Consider the following 23,605-nt stretch of genomic DNA (forward strand, 5'->3'; position numbering starts at 1 on the left):
GAGGAAGTTTGTATGTAGTATCTTCTATTTTCCAAGGGAAATTGAAGTAAACTGGGAGGAGGGGGTCAGAAAATTTTGAGGAGATTAAAAGGTGTAAAGAGTCGTTTTAGAGGAAACTGACACTGCAGTAGGAACAATGGCACCAATCAGATTTGAGATAACCGATTGAAAGCAATACTGGCTGGTTGCATTGTGTGCTTTTCTTGAAGAAAATGTTCGATTGTCCCAGCCAGGGTTGGGATTTTACAGAAAAGTACTTTGGAAGGAATTCAGGTTCAAGACTGCTGAAGCTATTGTAGTTCGAGGAGGGTGCTTACAGTGATGGACCATGGGACCTAGGCTAGGAAGGAAGGGAGGAAATCCAGGAAGGGGCTCATCAGCAGTGGAAAAAATGAAGTCAGTGAGTTAGCTGTCAGTGGACCAAGGATCGGGCAGGATCGGACAACGGTGATCAGGATGGAATGTCTGATAAGGTGTCAGCTCAGGTCCTCCTAGAAACAGACACCAAGGCAGGGTTCAGCTTGCAAGAGTTTTATTGAGGTAACATCAGTGAAGGGTAAAGGGAAGGAATTAGAAGCAGGGAGGGGGCGGCCTTCACACCAGAGTGCAAGTCCGACGCATGAAAGGAGACAGGGACCGGCGGGAAGGGCTTTAGCCTCCGCGCAGCGGTTCTAAGCAAGTCCGGCCAGGCTGCTGCGTCCCCGCCCAGGTCGCTGCTGGAGGGGCCCCGCGTCTCACCGGAGGGCGAAGGGCCGTCCTGGAGACCTGGCCGCGCTCAGCCTCGGCGGGGCCGGGCCGGGCACACGCCTCGGCCACCCCCCCCCCCCCCCCCCCCGCGCGCAGTGCACGCCCCGAGGGCAGCGGGAGGTGCGGGAGGGAGCCGGGGCTGACTCGGAGCGGGAAATGGCCATGGAGAGGAGGGTCCCAGCAGGGGGCTGGATGCGGGGTTGAAGGCCAACCGCAGCGATGCATCCGCAGCTGCAGACTGTGCCGATCGCCGGGGCCCCGGGGGTGCGCACACCAGGAAAACCATCGTCGGGCTCCGGGCAGGGCTGGCGGTGGCGAGGACTAACGCGGGGTCTAGGCTTTGAAGAACTAACGAGAAGAACTGCTAGGAGTCCATAAATTACGTGGAGGAGGGAGAGGAGGGCAGCGCCCGGGGGCAGGGTCTCAGAGCCAGGCGTGGGCAGGCGGGAGAAGGAAGTCCTGCTCCGCGAGCGGCACCGGCGGCGAGGCCTCCTCCCCGCCGCCCTAAGGCACAGGTGCTCCCGGGGCTGCGGGCCGTCGGGGCGGGGTGGGTCTGCGAGCGCGGCCTCGGAGCTCGCCGAGGAGGAGGAAGAGGAGGAGGAGGCCTGGAGGGCGGGACGCGGCGAGGCGCCTGAGGTATCGGAGCTGTGCTCGGGGCTGGCGTCGTCCCGCCGGCGGCGGCGCTCACGGGGGCGCGGGCTTGCGGAGGCCGCGGGCGGCGAGCTGGCGCTCCCGGGCGGCGCCCCCGCGGAGCTTCGCGCGGCAACTGGCGGCGGCCTGGCGCGTGGTGACGGCCGCCGACGGGCAGCGGCTCCCCGGGGCGGCGGGGCGCGGGGCGGCGCTGCGGGGCGACGGCTTCCCGAGGCTTCGGCCGGGCGGCAGCGGTCCCCAGGGAGAGAGACAAAGACACGCCGGTTAGAAACGGGCAACGCCGGCGCCTCCCGCCACCAGAGCCGCGACCCCAGCTCCGCGCGCCACTCGCGCCAACAGGTGGTCTGGCTGCCACTCCGGCCCGGGGTGCACCTGTGCCGTCGGGGGGGCCGAGTCGCGGCGGCGTGTCCCAGCCGGTTAGGAACGTGCATCCGCGCCCTCACATTTGTTAGTGCCCTTTGCCCTAGAAATTCCAACTTCGGGATTTTCCCTTCAATAATAATTATGAATGCATACAAAATTTTCACCCGGGGAATTCAGTGCACAATCTATACTGATGAAAAATGATACCCAGTCATCTGGTAAAGTGGAATAAAAAACCAATTTCATCCCCATTGTGGTGTGTGTATGCTTGCGTGTCCACGTGTATACATACACAACACACCACACCTGTATAAAATAACGGAGAGAAAGATTCCAAGATGTTAACTCCTTATCTCCGGTGATGAGGCCGCAGGTAACCTTTATTGCCCAAATTGTAAACAATAAGCATATTTTATTTTTATAATAAAAATACAGGCTTATACTGTACCTCAACTCTAACTGAAAAATAAAAAATATTAAAGTAACAAATAAATTTTAAAAACAGGATAATTCAAAGGAATTTTTCTCTATTCTTATATACTCATTCTTTCTCCCAATTCAAACTTATTAAAATAATTATTTCATGTTGTGTAGCAAAGTGATGGAAATCAAAAGATTTTAAGGATTAATGAATGGCCTACATTACTAGTTTATCTCCTCAGAGGTTCTAAGTAATCACAATATTACAGAGCAACTTATCCCTTAACCATTACAGTTTATCAAAACTATCTTTTTTGAAGTTCTACCTCACCTTTATGAAACATTTCTACTTCGGGGAGAGGGAAGGGAATGCTTTCTGGGTTTCTAACACACTTAATTTGATTGTTATCTCCACAGACCTGGGAACACAACGTTTGCTAAAAACAAAAAAATTACCATATTTTAGAACAAATATTTAGATAATACCAATGTTTTAACAATGTATTCAATAATTTTTCTCTTTAACTTGAAAGAACTTAGTAGGAGCAAAACTAAAATATTACAATGAACTAGAGTCTGAATTTAAACATCTTGGTCTTCCAATCATAACAGATTAAAAATTTGGGGCAGGGAATCTGTTTAGCTAACTCATATTCCAGGAAAATACACAGAATGAAAATAAAATTATACTAATATGACAGAGGGGCAGGGTTCCAGGGCTGTTATTGAATTGACAGAAGATCCATCACAAGTTCCAGTGATATTTCAAGCCAAAGTGACCTCAGAGTTGTCAGGTTGATTTAACTTAATGATGAACAAATCTAAACTCAGATGTTGATTGGAATGTGACTTAAACCACACCATCCTGCAAGTTTCCTTCCCTCTGAAGGTACTGAATAGAAGTTATCATGTCTAAAGGCATACCTTTAGTAAAAAAAAAAAAATTATCAGAAATATAATTTATGAAGATAAAATCCTAAGAGGCCAAAAGTTTGTGTTAACCAACTGCTCCTGAACAAAAAGAAAGCTGTATGAACTTTTTTAAAAAGCATTTTCTCCCCTAAAACCTTATCACCAAATGATTTATCATAACAGGTTTGAAACAGAAGAGTATTTATTTGGGGGGCTATCACCCAACTTTCTATCCATACAGCGATTTGACATTTTGAGTGCCTATTGTCGCAGACATTTAAACACACACACACACACACACACAAACATGAGCTCAATCTAGAAAATTACCTTCAGATTATTAGAAGAACTCAGATACAGGGGCTAACCTGACTCCCTAAACCATCCCACCCCAGTCCTGCTGAAGCTTTCCTTTCCACCATATTCTTCAGATGAGCTAATTTCCTGTCATTCCTTTGCTCAAATTCATCCCGAGCACAGAAATGCATACACAATGTACTTTATTTTACTGCACTGGAAACTGACTTCCTGAACATAAGAAATAAATAAAAACATTATTTACAAAGGATTATGCCTCCCTCACATTATTTTTCATGAAAAAAAAGGTGACTTCCTGAAAAAAATCATTAAAAATACTTCTAACTGCTCAGTAGTAAATTCCAGTGAATTTTGGCCCACTGAGTTGAAATTGTGATATGGTCTTTGAGACAGCAACACATACATCATTTCTGATAATCAAGAGCAACATTTTTTTTTCCGTGGCAACAAGCATTGAAATCCTTGACTCAAAGGTACATAGAACAAATGCAGAATTCCATAGCATGCTCTGTCAGGTTACGGTAGCCTCTATACTGGAACACTACATCCCCCCAAAACTCTCAAGTTAAAGTCACATTTTTTTTCCTCTGCCTTCAAGGTCAATTAACACTTCTGGAAAGGCAGCAAATATCTGTCTGGGAGAGAAAAACATCATATTCTGTTCCCATTTCTTGGTAATACCTCTTGGTAATACCTCTGGTGACAGCTGCTTATATGGAAAATAAAAAGACACAATGACGAGTGGCTATCCTTTCCTCAACAAAGCAGGAACACCTTGATGTGTCCTTAATGAACATCACCAGGTATACATCTGCCCCCAAAGTGCCATCATTTTCTCTCCCGTTTGAATATTTATTAAGAGAGAAAAACAAGAGCATTTTAAAGATGTTGACACTCTTTCCCATTTCCAAAAAATATCCTAAAATGGAATTCTGTGATGACATCAGAGAGCACATGAAAACATGAAGCTTGGTGCACTGAGAGGCATCAATACTAGTTTCATCCAGGCATGTGCTGAACAAAAATGGCATAGCGCCCACTTTTTCCAACTCTGGAGTGAAATGACTTGATAGAGGCACTGCCTTAATTCTCTTTCATGGACTGTATTTAAGAACCTTTGCCCCAAATTACTTGACTCTCCCCTCTCCCTACATACACTATTATTTCCCACCTGATCCTTTGTTCTTGGCATTTCACCCATCAACAAAATGTCTTTTCCCTCCTCTCATCTAGTCAAATGATGCCCATCCCTCAAGACCCAGACCAAAGCCATTCTGATAAGCTTTCCCTGAATACTGCAGTCTGAAATGATGTATCCATTTTCTGAACGTCCACAATGTTTGCTAAGACTATTCTCAGAGTGTGGTTCTGAGACCACCAGCTTCAAAAACGCACTATAATCTGTATTGTCACAAAGACCAGAAGGAGCTCTGGCAATTTTCCCACTGTTTTCACAAATCTCCTTTGCCGCTCTTAGAAGAATAAGTAATCGCCACATCATGGAGAGGGGAAGGCTGACAAGGCTTATTGTTGCTGGAGTGATCCACGGACTCATCTCAATTATTCCTTTCTGTTCTCATTCTCACACAAAAAGTTTTGATTTGTCAATTGTGTATTTGTCAGATCTGTAATGTCATTGTTGACTGCTGAATTCGCCATCATCAAACGTCCACCCGTGTTTCTCAACCACTGCCTCCCAGTCCATGGCCATCCCCCTGTGCTGAGGCTTCAGCTGCTGCCACCACTTTCTAAATATCTTTACAATCTATGAGAAAGAATGCAAGCAGAGCCTGGAATGGAGGTAAGCATGAGTAGACAGAAAGGCCTACAACTGACATCACTTACTCAAATAAGATATAAAGGTATATTTTTCCCCCTAGGGCGGAGCAGTAACTTGAAGGTCATCTCTTTCATTAAATTCACATTACAGATAGGGGAACTATGGGGAATAGAGTATTTTGAAACAAGAAACTAAAATTCTGAAAAAAATCAAAATGTCAAAAACAGTAGCAAAATCATGCAGAGCCAAAACTGACTGTCCTAATTAGCTTATGGATTCAATATTAAGAGTAAATGACATTAAGGAGTTAAAAAGAACTAAAGGATAAAAGAATGTAAAAGATGAGATAGATCAATCATGTATAGAAATGGCATAAAAGACTGTCTTTGACATTACAAGTATCAAGATGACCTAAATTCAACACCAGTTACACTTATTAATATTAGTTATCACTTATTTACTGATATGCCAGGCATTAGGCTAAGTGTTTTACATACATTAGCGCAATTTTAATAAACTCTAATGGGAAAAAGTACTAAAGGAGATAGTCTACAGTAACTCTGTAAGAAATGAAACCAAAAAAGTAAAACTGGCCATGTGCCTGAACCCTGGTCTAATAGAAAGGATAACTCTAAAAATTGAAAAATATCTGGTCTGAGTGGCAAGTACAGGATGGGACAAAAATAGGCTTATAGTTGTGAGTACACAAAACAGAGTTTATTCTTATATTATTTACTATATTATCATCTATACTAACAATTGTAAACCTCTTTTTGCCCCACCCGCTATATTCCTATGGGAAAGATGAACGTATCACACTACCAGAGCTTCCTGATATTGATCAGAGAGCTGACTCAATGCTCATCAAGCAACCTTATGATTGTAATTTAGTTTTCCATGTAGACTTGCCCACTAAGAAAATACATTGAACCATAAATATGAGAAGTGAGTGTGCCTAATACTTCTCATTGCTAATTTTAAAAACTAGCATTGTGGTATTTTACACCAGTATCTACGAGGCCAGTTAGAGTGACAGTCCTCTCGCACCCAATCACCTTGCCAGGTGAATAATCAGGGCCAGCCTTAGAAAGTAGTGGCCATGTCGAAGTTACCTGTGAGGCCTGGCAGGGAGGCTAGCCTGCCCTCTGTCTTCCTGCTCACCATCTTCAAACTACATGGTTATGTGACTTCAAATATGCACACCCACTCACGTGCACATACACACATGCACAATAGAACCATTTAATTAGAAATGGAAATGATGGGAAAAGGAGGGACAAAACAGTGTTCAGAAAAGTTGAATGTTTTTTAATGGCACAAATAAGTATTTGTTTCACTTATCAAAAGGATTAGTCACCTAAACAAAAAGTTCAAGTAGAACTTGGACATATAGACTTTTACTAAAGAATAAATATCAAGACATTTCCGCCCTGACCGGTTTGGCTCAGTGGATAGAGCATCAGCCTGCGACTGAAGGGTCCCAGGTTCGATTCCGGTCAAGGGCATGTACTTTGGCTGTGGGCACATCCCCAGTAGGGAGTGTGCAGGAGGCAGCTGAATCGCTATTTCTAACTCTCTATCCCTCTCCTTCTCCCTTCCTCTCTGTAAAAAAATAAATAAATAAAATATATTTAAAAAAATATATATCAAGACATTTCCCATGTCCACAAATATACACAATATGCAGTTACTTAGGGTGTTTTGTTTTGTTTTATCCTGTTTGTTTTGCTTGTTATTGTTTGTTTTCTGATAATATCTCCATAGGAGAGAGACCTGTAAGTACAGCCAGGTCCTAGCACAGCCGTGGGCAAACTACTGCCCGCGGGCCGCGGCCCGTTTGAAATGAATAAAACTAAAAAAAAAAAAAGACCGTACCCTTTTATGTAATGATGTTTACTTTGAATTTATATTAGTTCACACAAACACTCCATCCATGCTTTTGTTCTGGCCTTCCGGTCCAGTTTAAGAACCCAGTGTGGCCCTCGAGTCAAAAAGTTTGCCCACCCCTGTCCTAGCATGACTTATCACAATTCTTGACAAGATTTTAGGTCACAATCTTACACCAAGAATTCCAAAGTTCGAATACAGTAAGAACCAATAGGACCTCATGTCAAGAGCTGAGGATAACACACACAAAAGCTGCACTAATGCTACGAACCTCAAGGATACAATCTTACTTGTTCTACTACTAAATTTTAAGTATTGTGACAGTATTATTAAAAAATACTTTTAATCTGATTAACTTTTTCTAATCAGTAATGAAGTTATAATTGATATATTTTTCAGAGAGAAATACTCAGTAAATTTTTAGGGAGAATGCTGGATTACTGAATAATTAAATTATTTGGCCCAAATATAAATACTTAATCTCTATGAATCCTATCATGGACATTTGGCATGTGACACTTTTTAAAAAAGAACTTGTCATTTGTTATACAGTTTGATGCAAGAGTGCTAAAATCAAGGAGTTCTAATAGGTATCAATAACTCCGAAAAATAAAGCAATTGCATTGATAGGTAAGTTGGCCAAAATAAACCCAAAATGATCAAAATTAAGGATATATTTTTATACAGATTATTAATCTTACCAAGAACATTAAAAAATAGTTAAAAACTGTTTCAATTAACAAAAATTTATTTCTGTGATTTTTTTTATATGAAGGTGAAGATTTTAAAATTTAGAAAGTAAACATTTGTGGTTTGATATTTATAAAATCATTGCTTTTCACTGGCACTGAGATATTAAACTGTTTTTGCACATACCACACAGGTTTTTACACAAGTCTAAAGGTAAATTACTTCCCTAAAAACTTCACTGCCATTTCTTTATCTAATGGAATAGAAAATATTCCAATCAGCTATTTTTTGTAACTAGCAGTAATTATTATATATATTTCACTTATGATTTTTTAACTTCAACCTTTATCATAGAATAAATCAACGACCATGATCTCTTTCTGATAAAAATGTGAAACACATTATATTGCACATGTGGTATTCAAATTGATATGCTGGGAACAAAGAACAATTTAACACTTTATTTCCACTAGCAAAAACTGGATGTCTGAATGATAAGCAATATAGTAAAAAATGGAAAGTTCATGGACCAAGGAATAAAAATACCTGGTTTCTACAATTTCCAGACATATTGTTAAAACAAGATAAAAAACGAGGTACAGAAAAGTGTGTACAATATGCCAGCATTTGCGTGACGAGGAATGACATTTATATGGGTACATATACATAAAACAGCTATTGAAAGCCCAAGAAACTCGTAAGTTCTTGACCCTGGGGAAGAGAATGAGAGAACTGGGAGATGGAGTAGGATGAAGACTTACCTTTCACAGTACACCTTTTTGTACTGTTTTATTTTTTTACATGTACATGTTATCACCTACTAAAGTAATCTTTAAGAGATAGGTGGCCTCTATTCCTGACTTCTTCATTAACTACATGTGTGACCTTGTGCACTTACCTCAATTTTCTCCGTTTTAAAATGAGATTATACTAAATCTCTAGAGTCCCATCTACAATTCAACAGAATTATGGCTCAAAAGAAGGTATATGCAAAATGCCAGGTGGCTAAATAAAATAAGCTTTACTTTGCAGTGACATACATAATATGGTATTATAATTATTTACATTTCTGCCTGCTCTGTTCCCATCAGGCTATAAAAGCAACACAGTAAGCAAGAGTATGGGAAGAAAATGTATTTTTATGAAATTCATAGTTTTTCTTCTTTCTTTTTATTCTGTACCAAAAGTAAAAGTCTGGTTAATCCTCCTTTTTTATATATCCAAACTATTGCTTCTAAGATATATAGACTGTCAAAATATATTTGACAAATGAATAAATATTATTATTAGAAGCAATTATAAAGAGGTAAGAATTGTTGTGGTAGAGTTTAAAAATGAATCCTGAGGTAGAAAACTAAAAAAAAAGAAAATCTCCCCTGTATTCCCATAAAATTATCCCAAGAATCTCCAAAAATCATCCATAATCTTCATAAACACAAGATCCTAACAGAATCACAGTAGCCAGAAGTTGAGCAATACAAAGTTTAGACCAATAAAAGTGGGACATGAAGAGGACACTGAAAAGAAACCAAATGACTGACTCCTTAGGAGCACAGAATGGGGACAGACAGGCCCGGGACCCCCTCCTTCATAACCCTAATGCTACAGAGTAAAACTGTCAGTCTTGGGTCTCAAAAGGCTTTAGTCTAAAAACGGGGACACTGTGATTACACAATAATGCTATAATAACAAAAAATGAAAGCGAAAAATAAATGGTAAGTGTTTTAAGTTTATCAGAGGAAGAGGTCAGCATGGTTTGGAGCAGTCAAGTACATATTCATAGAAGAAACAGAACTTTAAAATCTGTGATAAGCAAAATGACAATGATAGCATGGACAAAACAAAGTCAGCAAGGGAGTCAGTTCTGGTAGCAGGATGATAAATTTAGACATAGTTTGATTTTAAACAGTAACTTGGCAAAAATGTTAGAAATATTTTTTAAATACTGGGTTGCCAAATATTCTTCATAGAATACAAAGGAGTGATGATGACATGCTAGTAATATATCAAAAGTGATTGAACAGGCTCAAATACAAGATCAATATGCATCTAGCTGTAACTTTTAATTCAAGAGGTGCCAGTTTTACTTTTCCATTGATTAAGTCTGGAATTGGGTCTGGTTAATGAAATAGAGTGCTATGGATTGCGCTGTATGAAAAAAACAAGTCAAATCAGAACAAGGAAAACTATCCTCTATCTCTCAGTGATCTAGCGATCTTGTATGCAATATAAAGGTATTCATTATCTTATAAAAATTGTGTTTGTGTTTAATTATAACACTGATAAATCTTGGAAGAGATTTCTAAACAAAATTTACCTGTAAAATGTTGGCATAGGATGAGAAAGAATATTAACAAATATAAAGATAGTTATTAAGCAAATGAAGTCCTCAATGTGGAAAGTATATATTCTAAACACATTCCACTGTTCATTTATGTTACAATCCTTGAAAAACCTAAATATACATAATACCTTTATTCAATAATCTCTTAGTGATTTACTGAGGTAAAAATGGGTATAAAGAGGCTTGCCAGAAAAAAAAATCAATGTTTTTTTTCAACAGGTATCAGTTAAGTTTTGATTTAAAATGATTCTGTGCTACAGCAATGCGCCTTGTGTTATTTTGACCTGGATATGAGGTTTATGCTAATGCCTATTAATGATTCATTTGAAGTTCAAAAAAACAAAAGGAAACCATTTTCAAAGCAAAACAGAAAACTTTAAAGGGTTTTCTTCATTTTACTATAGATTATAAGATTATAATAAAATGTTGTTTTATTATTGCTATTCTCTTCTAGTTCAAGTCTGTCAGCACTTCTATTACTGACTTCAGTTTTCAAGGGTCATAACGTACCCATATAATTTACTCTATAGAAATTTGACAGTCTCCTTGGATTATCTTCCCTTTAAAGGCATATTTTAAGTTGATCAAAACAGGGCTGACTTCTTAAAAGTCATTTTGCATACCCTTGTAAGTATCCCTTGGCCCGGGCAGGGTAAACAGGCTGCTTCATTTCAGTTTCAAAGCTGACAAAAATCTCCACTTGAACTCTCGTGGTTATCTAGATGCCAAAATCTAAAGTTTTATTGTTAGGTTCTCCCTTCAAAAAGGAGGTGAAAGAAAGCAATTTCATTTCTGGGAATTTATCCGAAGAAACCCGAAACACTAATTCAAAAGAATATATGCACCCCTATGTTCATTGCAGCATTATTTACAATAGCCAAGATTTGGAAGCAGCCCAAGTGTCCATCAGTAGATGGATGGATAAAAAAGCTGTGGTACGTTTACACAACTACTTGGCCATAAAAAAAGAAGGAAATCTTACCCTTTGCAACAGCATGGATAAACCTGGAGAGCATTATACTAAGTGAAATAACCCAGTCAGAGAAAGACAAATACCATATTATTTCACCCTTATGTAGAATCTAATGAACAAACAAGCAACATAGAGACAGATTCATAGACAGAGAGAAGGTTGGCAGCTGTCAGTGGGGGCATAGGGGGTTAAGTGGTGATGGAAGGATACTTGACCTGAGTGGGGAACACGCAATACAGTGTACAGATGGTGTGTTGTAGAATTGTGCACCTGCAACCTGTATAATTTTGTTAACCAGTGTCACCCCAATAAATTCAATAAAAAGAAAAAAAGAAATTGGGAGGGTCACAGAAACATGTATGACAATGCAGAACCTAGTTTTTATTAACTGTTATTTTAAATAGGCACTAGTCCAAAAAGTGCAGCTTGACAAAGTAAAAATAATATATTTCAATCATCTGTTCAATGTTTAATAGCTTATTGTTTTTCCTATAGAATTGGGCAATGGATACTAAATTACTTAAATTTATCGTATATATTATGTCAGATTCTATTAATTTACCCAGATGGCTTTCTCCTACTTTTCAGAAATAGTTTCTGCCTTGGTCAGAGGCATAGGGAAAAAGTCACAAACAATTCCTGGACAGATCACAGCTATGGGATTCAACAAATATTGTCAATCCAAGAAAACTACTAGATTGTTTTATCTTTGAAAATTAGATGTTTCCTTTTTAAATAAATAATCTTTTAAAATAGGTCTTAGTCTTTTAAAAAGCCCTCTAAATTCAACACATAGATTGGCCCACATTATTATAACTTAACTACCTAGGACTTCTTAGACCAGCGTTTCTCAACCTGTGGGTCGCGACCATCGGAAAACACATATAGCATATCAGATATTTACATTATGATTCTTAAGAGTAGCAAAATTACAGTTATGAAGTAGCAACAAAAGTAATTTTATGGTTGGGGTCACCACAACATGAGGAACTGTATTAAAGGGTTGCGGCATTAGGAAGGTTGAGAACCACTGTCTTACACTATTATCAAATATATGTTATATTATAGATTTTATACATGTGGTGGGTGCAGAGGGTGGGAGGTAGAGTGGGGAAGGAGACAGAGAAACACAGTGCTAGCCAAACATCATTTTCAAAATGAAAAACTAAAATAGGAAGACACTGAACTAAATTACATAATAAACTAAAAGAATGTGAGAAGTGCTAGGTTATGTTGTTTCTATTTATTCTTCCCAGTAATGTCTTCGAAACCTATGGCTGCAACAACCACATGGACAGAAATGACTCCTAAATCTCCAGCCCCATGCAATCTCTCTCCTGACCTCTAGTCTGTATATCCTACTCCTCCTAAGCATCTCCAATTAGATGTCCCACAAACACCTCACCTTCAACACACCCAAACTTTAATTATTTCCCCCTAGAAAGTGTTCCTCCTCCCGTTTCCTACCGTAAAGAATGGTACCACTCACCTGCCCAAACAAAATGCCCAACCCTGAGAATCACACTAAATTCCTTCTTCATCTCCAGCCTGGGAAATTCCACTTCTGAAATAATTATAGTACAGTATCTGTATCCATCTCCATAGTCTCATTGGCATTACCTACATTTAGGCTGCTATCATTTAAGATTTCTGAAACTGGCTTCCATTTTATTCCCCCACCACAAATAACACCCTTTGCCTCCACTCCAATTCAGTCTCCTCAATGCTATCTGAAATCCCTGCTTAAAACCCTACAACAGCTACCCCTAATCTTGAAAATATAATTCAAACTACTACTTGGTACATAAGCTCTTTCTTGATTTGGCCCTTGCCTTGTCTCATATTCCTTCCCTTGGTCTACATGTGGTCTCATGTCTCTGTACCTACTTGGAAAGTTTTTCTGCCCAGCTAACGTGAAACTTGACTCAAGAATGAATTTAGGAATCACGAGAAGCCTTCCGTCAGTGTCAGGGAAAGCTTTTCATAATTAACATTCCACTGCTGTGTATCTTATAATGTATCTTTTCCACCAAACTTGAGAGGAGGAACTGCATGTCTTACCTCTGTAACCCTAGCTCCTAATTCTGTCCTGTACAAACTAGAAGCTCGACATGTCTACTGAATGGATGAAGCAAGTCAGCCTAAAACAGTGAAATCTGAAAAATACTCATAAAATTCTTAGATTTTTGACACCTGAGCAGGCTCAATGGGGAAAGGGGGGGTAATTTGCTTATTATTATAAATCTGTCCCTAGATATTTTTAACAACTTATTTCATCTTCTAGCAATAAAAGTTTGTTAAAATGAAATCTTCAATCCTTAAAAGGCAAATAAATACCTCATTTCAAACACAACTTGTCCTACAAGTAATAAACACTTTAATTAGCATATAGTACAAAGGCTTGCATCACTCAAGATACTAAAAAGGAATCTGGGTTAATGCAACCTAGCTAATACCTGTTTGGTGGCATGTCTATGGCACCACCTATGCATTAATTTAACAGATAAACAAAGCTAGCTGCCACCACCAACGCCCCCTAATCAGCTGGTTACATCAGCAGAAGCATGAGTGTGGGGTAATACAGTTTTTGACTCCCATCCTCATGGAAATAAATGCAAAATGCAGAAGGGAGAAGCTGATTACTATTTCAGAATAGCTAGAACACAAACCAAGGACTCTGAGAATGTAGGAAGATTCCAGGACCCTGCAACTTCTCTGCCTTTGCTATCTCCTGCTTGCCTATACCGATAAACTATCTATCATCTATCCACTCATTCAGCAAATGTTTTTTAAGCATTACTATGTCCCAAGCATTGTGGTACACACAGGGTCTACGTAACTCTCCCTAGTCTTTTTTTTTTTTCCTCCTCCCAGTCTCTTACATAAATCTCTCCAGTGGGAAGAGACATTGAACAAACAATCCACAGATATAAGCATAATTACAAACTATGTTGGATGACAATAAAGAAACATGAAAACTACAAGGGAGACGTAGTTTAAATTGTCTTTCTTTAGAAGTGACATTTAAGCTGAGACCGGAGAATGAGTAAGTTAGTCAAGTGATGAACAAAAGCGATGAACATACAGTAAGGATAGATCTGTTTTAGGAAGATAGTTCTGACAGCAGCTTGGAAGCCAGATTAGAAAGAGGGTCAGTAAAGAGACTATTGCAATGGTGTAGGAAAGAGATAAGAGTCCAAACTAAACTACTAAAAGTGGAGATGGCAAGGGAGGAGCCAAATGTGAAAAACCAAAGGTAAAATGGACAGGCACGGATCACTGATTAGGTAAGAGTGTGAGAGAGAGAGAAAGAAGTCAAAGTATTTCCTAGGATTCTAATTAGCCTAGGTATGTATGTAGGAGGGTAGAAATGTGAATAATTAAGACAGGAAACAACCATAAAGGGAAGATAATAAGTTGTTTTATTGAGTTTCTGTTGCATTTAAGATACTGGAGAAATATCCATGTCTAACTTGCAACTTTAAAAACAAGTGGTCTTTTTTTAAAAAAGGTCTTAGAATCAGAAAAATAAGTCTGGGGTATCTTCACAGAAGTGGTAAGTGATGTTCTGGGAGTAGATGAATCACTGAGAGAGTATAAAATAAGAAAGGAACTAAGAAAACTTTGATCCATATTTAAAAACCTAGTAACAAAATAAAAGCCAGTGGCAAGAGAGGAAGAATCAGAGTTCACAGGAGCATGGGTTCGATAAATATTTACCAACATCCACTACATTCCAGATATGATGCTAGATACTAGGTATATAAGTAAATAACAGGAGCTCTACCCCTTAAGATGATTCTAACCTAGAGGAGGGACACAAATAGATCATTTCAATATTGCTATAGGTGGGGCACTCCAGAAACACACCAGGGGGAAACCCAGCTGAACCCAAAAGTTCAAGAAATACACACTGGAGGACATAGTGTCTCATATAAGGCTTTAAGATTGATTGAAGTCAGACAAAGAAAGTTGGTACAGGCAAACCAGATGAATCAAGAGGATATTCCCAGACTTCTGGAATACTGAGCAGGATAATGGGAGGTGGGGAAGCAAAAAAAAAAAAAAAACCTGTAAGAAACTAAAGTGATTTAAGCTGCAAAGAGTGAGTCACTCTTTGAAGAAAATAAGAGACCAGAAGATGAGAAAAGTGGACAAGGGGTTTTGTGTAGAAATTTTACAGGTTTGGGGGAAAAGGTTACAGAAGAGAGATTGGAGGAAGCTGCCAAACTATATGAGAATTTGGGAGGAGAGATGAATAAAAAGAACTTATATGAAGTTTGCTTAAGTTTTATGTAATTGTGCTTTTGGACCACCTTAGAAGATTTCTGTAAACAGTAAAAAGGTTCATTATTTTCCAAAGATTTTTGAGCATGTCCGGTTTTTTTGGATGTAATACCATGCTGAGACTGGCCCAAGATGAGCCAGTTATAAGTGAGCATGAAAACCTGGGAAAGGTAAATTTGCAAGCATTAATGGTTGTAGAAAGGTCAAACATGATGAAAATCAAGAAGCTATCAGATTGAGCATTTACATGGTCAGCAATGCCCTTCGCAGGAACTTTCAATATAAATGTAGAGATAGAAAATAATTGCAGATGGTTCACAAGTGAATGGTATAAACATGGCCTATATTGTTCATTCATTCAACGAATATTTACTGCATGCCTACTATGAACTGGGAACTATCCTAGGCCCTGGGGAATCAACAATGATCAAGACACAGATCTCCTAAAAAATCTTTAAAATAATTATTAAAAAATCACTAAGTATATACCCATATAGTGTATAATTGATTGTGGACTAGTTATCAGGGGATACAGTCAATACGGCACTCCCATGAGTTTGAATCTGTCACCAGTGCTTAGTAGTAGCCATGAAGGCAGGTAACAGAAGCCATCAGTAACAGAAACAAAGAGGAGCTTGCAGAGAGAGAAGCAATATGTTCATGTATAGAGTGTCCCCCAAAAAGTGTGTACACACACTTTGAACAATTACAAAGGCAGTGTTTATTAAAATACATCTCATTTTCAAAATTGAGCTATCAGCCTGGGCGGCATAGCTCAATGGATGAGTGTCAACCCATGAACCATAAGAACACGGTTCGATTCTGGTCGGGGCACATGCCCGGGTTGCGGGCTCGATCCCCAGTAGGGGGTGTGCAGGAGGCAGCCGATCAGTGATTCTCATCATTAATGTTTCTACCTCCCTCTACCTCTCCCTTCCTCCCTCTGAAATCAATAAAAACATATTAAAATTTTTTGAGCTATCGGCTGTTAAAGTGTGTATACTTTTTTGGTGGATACCCTGTATATTAGATGATGAGGTACTGGGAAAAGAAGCTTAAAAGAAAAAACATATTGTGGACTAATGATAAGCCTTAATAATAAGATAATTGATGTTAATGTTCCTGTCTTCCTTCTTTCCTTCCTTCAACATGCTCTTAGCACCTGTTATATGCCAGGTATACTGCAAGGCACTGGTGAGAAAATGAGAAGACATAATTCTTGCTTGTAAACTCAGAATATGTTCATGTACCCATAGTCTAATGTTTATTTTTTTAAAAAAGTGCTCTGTGCCGAAACCGGTTTGGCTCAGTGGATAGAGCGTCGGCCTGCGGACTCAAGGGTCCCAGGTTCGATTCCGGTGAAGGGCATGTACATTGGTTGCGGGCACATCCCCAGTAGGAGATGTGCAGGAGGCAGCTGATCGGTGTTTCTCTCTCATCGATGTTTCTGACTCTCTATCTCTCTCCCTTCCTCTCTGTAAAAAATCAATAAAATATATTTAAAAAAAAAAAAAAAAAAAGTGCTCTGAGTTTCACTACTTAAACTATGCATTGTTCTATAAGACATTAACTACAAAAAAGCAAAATTATATCAAAAAGTTCAACAAATCCTTCTGTATTAGTCAAAGGTGCTGCAAAAAAAATGGCAACATATTGAAGACCCATAAAACGTTTTAACTTAATAAACTGTGTATATCTTGACTTTATCACAGATGTTACATCTGACTTTTCATTAAACAGTTGGATTAAAGCCAACAAAAAGGCAACGAACATTAAATGGTAAAGCAAGATAACCAGAAACTAAGTTCTAGAAAGTATTTCAGCAGCAAAGTGACAACAATTTTAGTGATCACTACAACTGTAATACATATTTATTGAGCTCTTACTTAAGCCAGGCATTGTGCTAAGTATATTATATACAACATATACTTAAACTTTTATAAATTCCCACAACAAACATACCTATAAGGTAGTTTCTAATATCATTTTACAGACAAGAAAAGTAAAGCTTAGAAAAAATAATTTACTTGCCCAAACTACACAGACAGTAAGTAAAGGAGTCCGATACTTAAAACACCACGCTTTAACCACAGTAGGATTCTGTATCCCCAAGAATGGAATAGTGCCAAGTACATGAAGGACACTCAATAGTGTCTGTTGTTGAAGGAATTGAGATATAAAGTAGCTATTGCAGAGTAAGCCTAAATGTGGAAAGTACATGTAGAAAAGCAGAAGCAATATTTTAAGGATTCACTAAATCGCCAACTCAAACTGTGCAGCGTAATTGTAGATGTCTGGAAAATAGCAGTAACTGACAGAATGGCCTAATATGATGTTACAGGAAATGTAATGGCTTTTTCTCAGTGAAAACTTCAGGCTGTCCATGAATCTGCAAAGCCAAAGATGGAAACAGCATCAGGCAGTTCAGGAAAGGAGCTACAGGTGCTGATCAGCAAACTTTTTCTCACATTTTCTCAGCATGGAAAGGATTGTTGGTGACGCATTGATATTAAAGTCAAGCCCACAGGTTACCTTTAATTCTATCCCCTTTAAAATGGAAGAAAGACATGTACTAGAAAGATTATTACATGGCTATCCAGAGTCCTTCTGTAAAAGATTCCCATTGAAAGATTCCTTTGCCCGGCCAGTGTGGCTACTGGTTGAGCTCAACCTATGAACCAGGAGGACATGGTTAGATTCCCTGTCAGGCACATGCCAGGATTGTGGGTTCAGTCCTCAGTAGGGGACATGCAGGAGGGAGCCAATCAATGATTCTCTCTCTTCACTGATGTTTCAATCTCTCCCTCTCCCTTCCTCTCTGAAATCAACAATATATATATTTTTAAAGGACTCCTTTTATTGGGCCCAGGGCCATGTTTTACTCCACTGACTCTACCACCATGATCATCAATGACAGAACCAACAAAGAGCACCTGTTCCAAGAGCAGCCAATCAATGAAGAACAGCCTATGGCTAGCAGTCTATAAAGAGGGCCTGGCATAGGAGATTTGCCCAACCTCACTGAACCAATCATACTTTCTCTTACAGGAGTCTGAACTCAAGCTCTATGGAGAGGGAACGTAGCTGAAAGACACAGAGAAGATATGCAGCAGAAGTAATGAGGCAGGAATAACCATATTGAGAAGGCATAGAATATGGTAATTGTTTTTTAAAGAAAAGTAAAAGCAGAGCCAAACCGGTTTGGCTCAGTGGATAGAGCGTCAGCCTGCATACTGAAAGGTCCCAGGTTCGATTCCGGTCAAGGGCATGTACCTTGGTTGCGGGCACATCCCCAGTGGGAGGTGTGCTGGAGGCAGCTGGTCGATGTTTCTCTCTCATCGATGTTTCTAACTCTCTATCTCTCTCCCTTCCTCTCTGTAAAAGATCAATAAAATATATTTTTAAAAAAAAAAGAAAAGAAAAGTAAAAGCAGAGTCTGAAAAGGGCTAACAGCAGCAGAGAAGCAATACTTCTGCTGCTGCTAAAAGGGCGACACCCAATCACTAGAACTGCATTTTCCCCCCAGTCTATGAAATCTACATGGTGAAGCCAGTTTGAACAAATACTCCTAGATTCCTATAAGGCCTGGCCACTTCTATCGCCCTTATTTCCCCACATAAAACCTTCCAATAAACCCCTCCTTACAAGCTACAGACCAAGTAACTCTATGTTTGCAACAGAAAAAAAAAAAAAAAAAAAAAAAAAAAACCACATCAACAACATAGCCCAGAATTTGTATACATGAACGCATAAGCAGTCACACACCTGCAATTAGAAGACTTGGCAAATTGTTTGGTGGCTGGTGATCCAAGCCACTGTGGGTTTTACTAGTACTTCCATCATGTAGCATCTGTGGTTTAAAGATACTGTGCTACTTAGATCTAGTTAACTGGTTGGAACTCAATAAACATCTAACGATCAAAAGGCATGAAAATGACATAACCACTCTCCTACAGCTTATATAAAACAACCCTAACGAATTATCTCTCAAAAATTCAAAGAAACTCCAGAAAAATCCTTTCCCTAAGTTAATTTTTTCCATATCATTCAGTCACTTGAACACACAATATTCCTAGTGCTTGCCTATTTTTTCTTAGAAAGGTATTTCTTCTTTTTTGTTCCCATCCAAAATAAAAGCTACCAGTCACAACTAGCAGGTACTTTGGGGTTCAGATCTACCAAAGCACCCAAAACAGCCTCAGGTTTAAAAAAAAAACAAACTTTGTACAGCTTAGAAAGTTTGACTACAGTCACAGTTCCACTTCTCAGCACTAATTTACTTTTAGGATAATCCCACAGATAGAAGGGATTAAAAACCTGGGTTGTAATATGAGTTATATGCACTTAAGGTTCATTTTGATGTAATTTCTCCTCTGAATATGATCATTACATACTTTTGTAGTGAAAGTGTTACCAGATTACGTAGAACAGGGCACCAAAATACATTGCAAGTTATTATTGCTCAAGTATTCCAAATGGGGACTTTTTGTTTATTTTTGTCTGGCTATTTTTTCAACCACACCATTCTATTGCTTAAACATTACAATATTCCATGTGCCAGAAATATGCTCCAAACACCTGACACAAGTAGTTGAATATCAGAATTATTAAGAAGCCACACACTTGATCTGAAGTTCAGGATATGAAGGTTCATCCAAACCTAGAAACAAGGTTCTCCAGTATTGCAAATTATACCAGTCTCTAAACACTAAAATTTCTAAAAATCATCATCTTATTGTTAAAAAGGCAAGATCAGCCCTGGCTATGTGGTTCAGTTGGTTGGAGTGTCTTTCTGTGCACCAAAGGGTCGTGGGTTTGATTCCTAGTCAGGGCATATACCTAGATTACAGGTTTGCTCCCGTGACGGCTTGTATGGAAGGCAACCAATCGCGTGCGTGCTCTCGCTCTCTCTCCATTTCTCTCCCTAAAAAAAGTATCCTCAGGAGAGGATTAAAAAAAAAAAAGCTAAATCAATAACAATCAGGTGTTGGGTAAACTCTCTCAGCAGATGATTTAACAGTGCTTGGGCCTCAGTTGAAATTTGGAGTACTGCCACTAATGACTACCATTGGCAAGACTGCTGAAAAGTGTCATTTCTTATCTTTTCATGACACATTCGCCAAACAAACTCCTAACTTAGCCTAAATGGTGCTCTTCTGAAGAATCCATACTTTCCATAATTGAATGCTTTCTCTCAAATAATACATATCTACTTTTGTTTTACAGAAATAGTCCAGCTGTTAATATGTATTCCATATCAATATTTTACACATGACCAAGAATAAAATATTTGTGTGACAGAACACATATAATGAAAATTTTAAAACAGATGGGTTACTCTGGGGAGTAACCATAAAAATAAAGTGTAACTTACAATGAATGTGCTTACAACTTACAATGAATGTGCTTAACCTTTTGCAAGATAAATACTTATGAGTAAGAATAATAAACTAGTAATATCTGATTAGAAAAGAACTGATAGAAAATTATATAGTTATCTTTACTGTCTCAATTAAATAAAAGCAGGAGTTAAAATATGATGTGTAGCAATAAAGTTTTCTCTAAAACTTTCTAAACTTGCCCTAACCTGTTTGGCTCAGTGGAGCCTCGGCCTGCGGACTGAAAGGTCCCAGGTTCGATTCCGGTCAAGGGCATGTACCTTGGTTGCAGGCACATCCCCAGTGGGGGGTGTGCAGGAGGCAGCTGATCGATGTTTCTCTCTCATCTATGTTTCTAACTCTCTACCCTTCTCCCTTCCTCTCTGTAAAAAAAAAAAAAATCAGTAAAATATATTTTAAAAAAAACTTTCTAAACTTAAGAGGTAATAAAAAAATTCCCACATTTTGATCACTTATAGTAATCTTAACATTTATTGTAACATGCCACGCACTGTACTAAGTATTTTAAATGTGTTTTTCATTTTATCCTCACCACAACTTATAAGGTTAAGAAATATTGGAAACGCTATTTTATAGGTGAGGTAATTAGGGCACAAAATGGTTAAGTAACTTGCACAATGTCACACAAAAAATAATTTGTGGATCCAGAAATTTCACCAACTAATCTGGCTCCAAAGCATTACACTACACTGACAATAAGGTAATGTCGTGAATGTGCTTTGCAAATGGTAAAATGTGCAAATGTTAGGTGTACTGATCAAGGGCACATGCATTGTAGTCAGACTTAGTGTCAAGTCTCAATTCTGTAATATACTACCGATGTGAACTTGAATAAGTCACTGAACTTCTCTAAGTTTCAATTTTCTGTTCTATAAAATGAGGAAAATGAAGTAACCATTCTTACTTCAGAGGGCTGTTGGTGAATTCGGGGCACTATGCATGTAAAGGATTAGCAGAGTGCTTGGCATACAATAAGCACTCCATGAGCATTTATTATTATTAGCTAAGAATTCTCTTTATTATCATAAACTCCCATTTTAGTACTGGTGATATTTTCTAAAATAATTGAAATCTATCAATACTGAGATAGTAAAAATTTATGAACTTAAGACCCAAAGTGTCAAAGTATATGACAGTGATGGCGAACCTATGACATGCGTGTCAGAGGTGACACGCGAACTCATTTTCTTGGTTGATTTTTTTTTGTTAAATGGCATTTAAATATATAAAATAAATATCAAAAATATAAATCTTTGTTTTACTATGGTTGCAAATATAAAAAAATTTCTATATGTGACACGGCACCAGAATTAAGTTAGGGTTTTTCAAAATGCTGACACACCGAGCTCAAAAGGTTCGCCATCACTGGTATATGACAACATGGTTTTGAGATGGAAAAGGCTACTGCTTACTTTAATATCATTATCAAACATTTATTTAAATAGCCTGGTATACAACAAATATGCTAGGCCAGGGGTGGGCAAACTTTTTGACTCGAGGGCCACAATGGGTTCTTAAACTGGACCGGAGGGCCGGAACAAAAGCATGGATGGAGTGTTTGTGTGAACTAATATAAATTCAAAGTAAACATCATTACATAAAAGGGTACGGTCTTTTTTTTTTTTAGTTTTATTCATTTCAAACAGGCTGGATCCGGCCCGCGGGCAGTAGTTTGCCCACGGCTGTGCTAGGCACTAAACAAAATTATCAAGAATAGACCCTGACTTCAAGAATACACAATCAATCAAATTAATCCTGCTGAGTGGGCACCAACAGCAAAACCTCCAACTTTGGGCATTTTCCCAACCAGATGCACCTGTGTTCCCCTCTGTTTGTGGTACACTAGTGGTGAATATATGCAGAGGAAGAAGTCTAAAATTAAATAATAAACCTGACAAATAGAATGTAGAACATTAAGATTCAGGAGGAAATGAGCTGACTTCACACCTCTTACCTTCTCAGAACACATTTTAGCTATCTTGGTTCTAAGATCTCTTGTTAACCAGAAGAGAAAATAGGAAAGATAAGAGATGGAATCTCAAAACATGAGTCAAAGGAAAAGTCTACAGAAACATATTATAAGAGAGGAGAAATAAATCTGGAAAGTTAAAAAGGCAAAATAATTGTGAGTTTAAGTGAAACATGTTTTATTCTGCATTCTATCATGTGCCTGATAACTTAGAAACCAAACAACTAATAACAGTTCTTAGACTGCTGATCCCTACTCCTCTTCAATCCTGAGGTTTCCATTAGCTCTTAAAGTAAGAGAAGAGGAAAAGAATAACAGAGTACTGAAGGATTTTGTCTAACAGCATAGCCAACAGCATGCTACACATATCCTAGAGCAGTTCTCAACCTTCTGGCCCTTTAAATACAGTTCCTCATGTTGTGACCCAACCATAAAATTATTTTCGTTGCTACTTCATAACTGTAATGTTGCTACTGTTATGAATCGTAATGTAAATATCTGATATGCAGGATGGTCTTAGGCGACCCCTGCGAAAGGGTCGTTCGACTGCCAAAGGGGTCGCGACCCACAGGTTGAGAACCGCTGTCCTAGAGCATGGTTTCAGATCAACTAACAGAACCATGGCTAAATCATAATTCTGGTAATCTATGGAGTCTATTAGATAAGTAACTTCTAAAACTCCTAAGGATATGGAATACTTCCACAGGCCACTGCAATAAACCTGGAAACCTCATTTCCAAAGTTTTAGAAGTATTTCTATCTCATCTTCAGTGCTCATGCTATTTGAAGAGATCTTTTACAACTTCACAACAGTAAATGATATCCACTTATGCCTCTCTATCTCCATAACTAATTGTCATAACAC

At 38.7% G+C, this 23,605-nt stretch overlaps 1 protein-coding gene across 3 annotated transcripts in view; it reads right to left on the reverse strand.

Annotated features, from left to right (window-relative positions):
- Positions 1-821: 821 nt before the first annotated feature.
- ZNF800 (zinc finger protein 800) overlaps positions 822-23,605 on the reverse strand; it is a 52,127-nt gene continuing 29,343 nt past the window's right edge. For all 3 annotated transcript variants that reach the window (XM_070423843.1, XM_070423840.1, XM_070423841.1), the window contains one exon: positions 822-1,612. In XM_070423843.1, the coding sequence (XP_070279944.1) occupies positions 1,432-1,612 (181 nt within the window). In that variant the 3' untranslated portion in view covers positions 822-1,431. The remainder of the gene's footprint in view (positions 1,613-23,605) is intronic.

Source organism: Myotis yumanensis, unplaced genomic scaffold, assembly GCF_028538775.1.
Source record: "Myotis yumanensis isolate MYYU_CA2020_CCGP unplaced genomic scaffold, mMyoYum1.0.hap1 SCAF_9, whole genome shotgun sequence".
NCBI lineage: Eukaryota > Metazoa > Chordata > Mammalia > Chiroptera > Vespertilionidae > Myotis > Myotis yumanensis.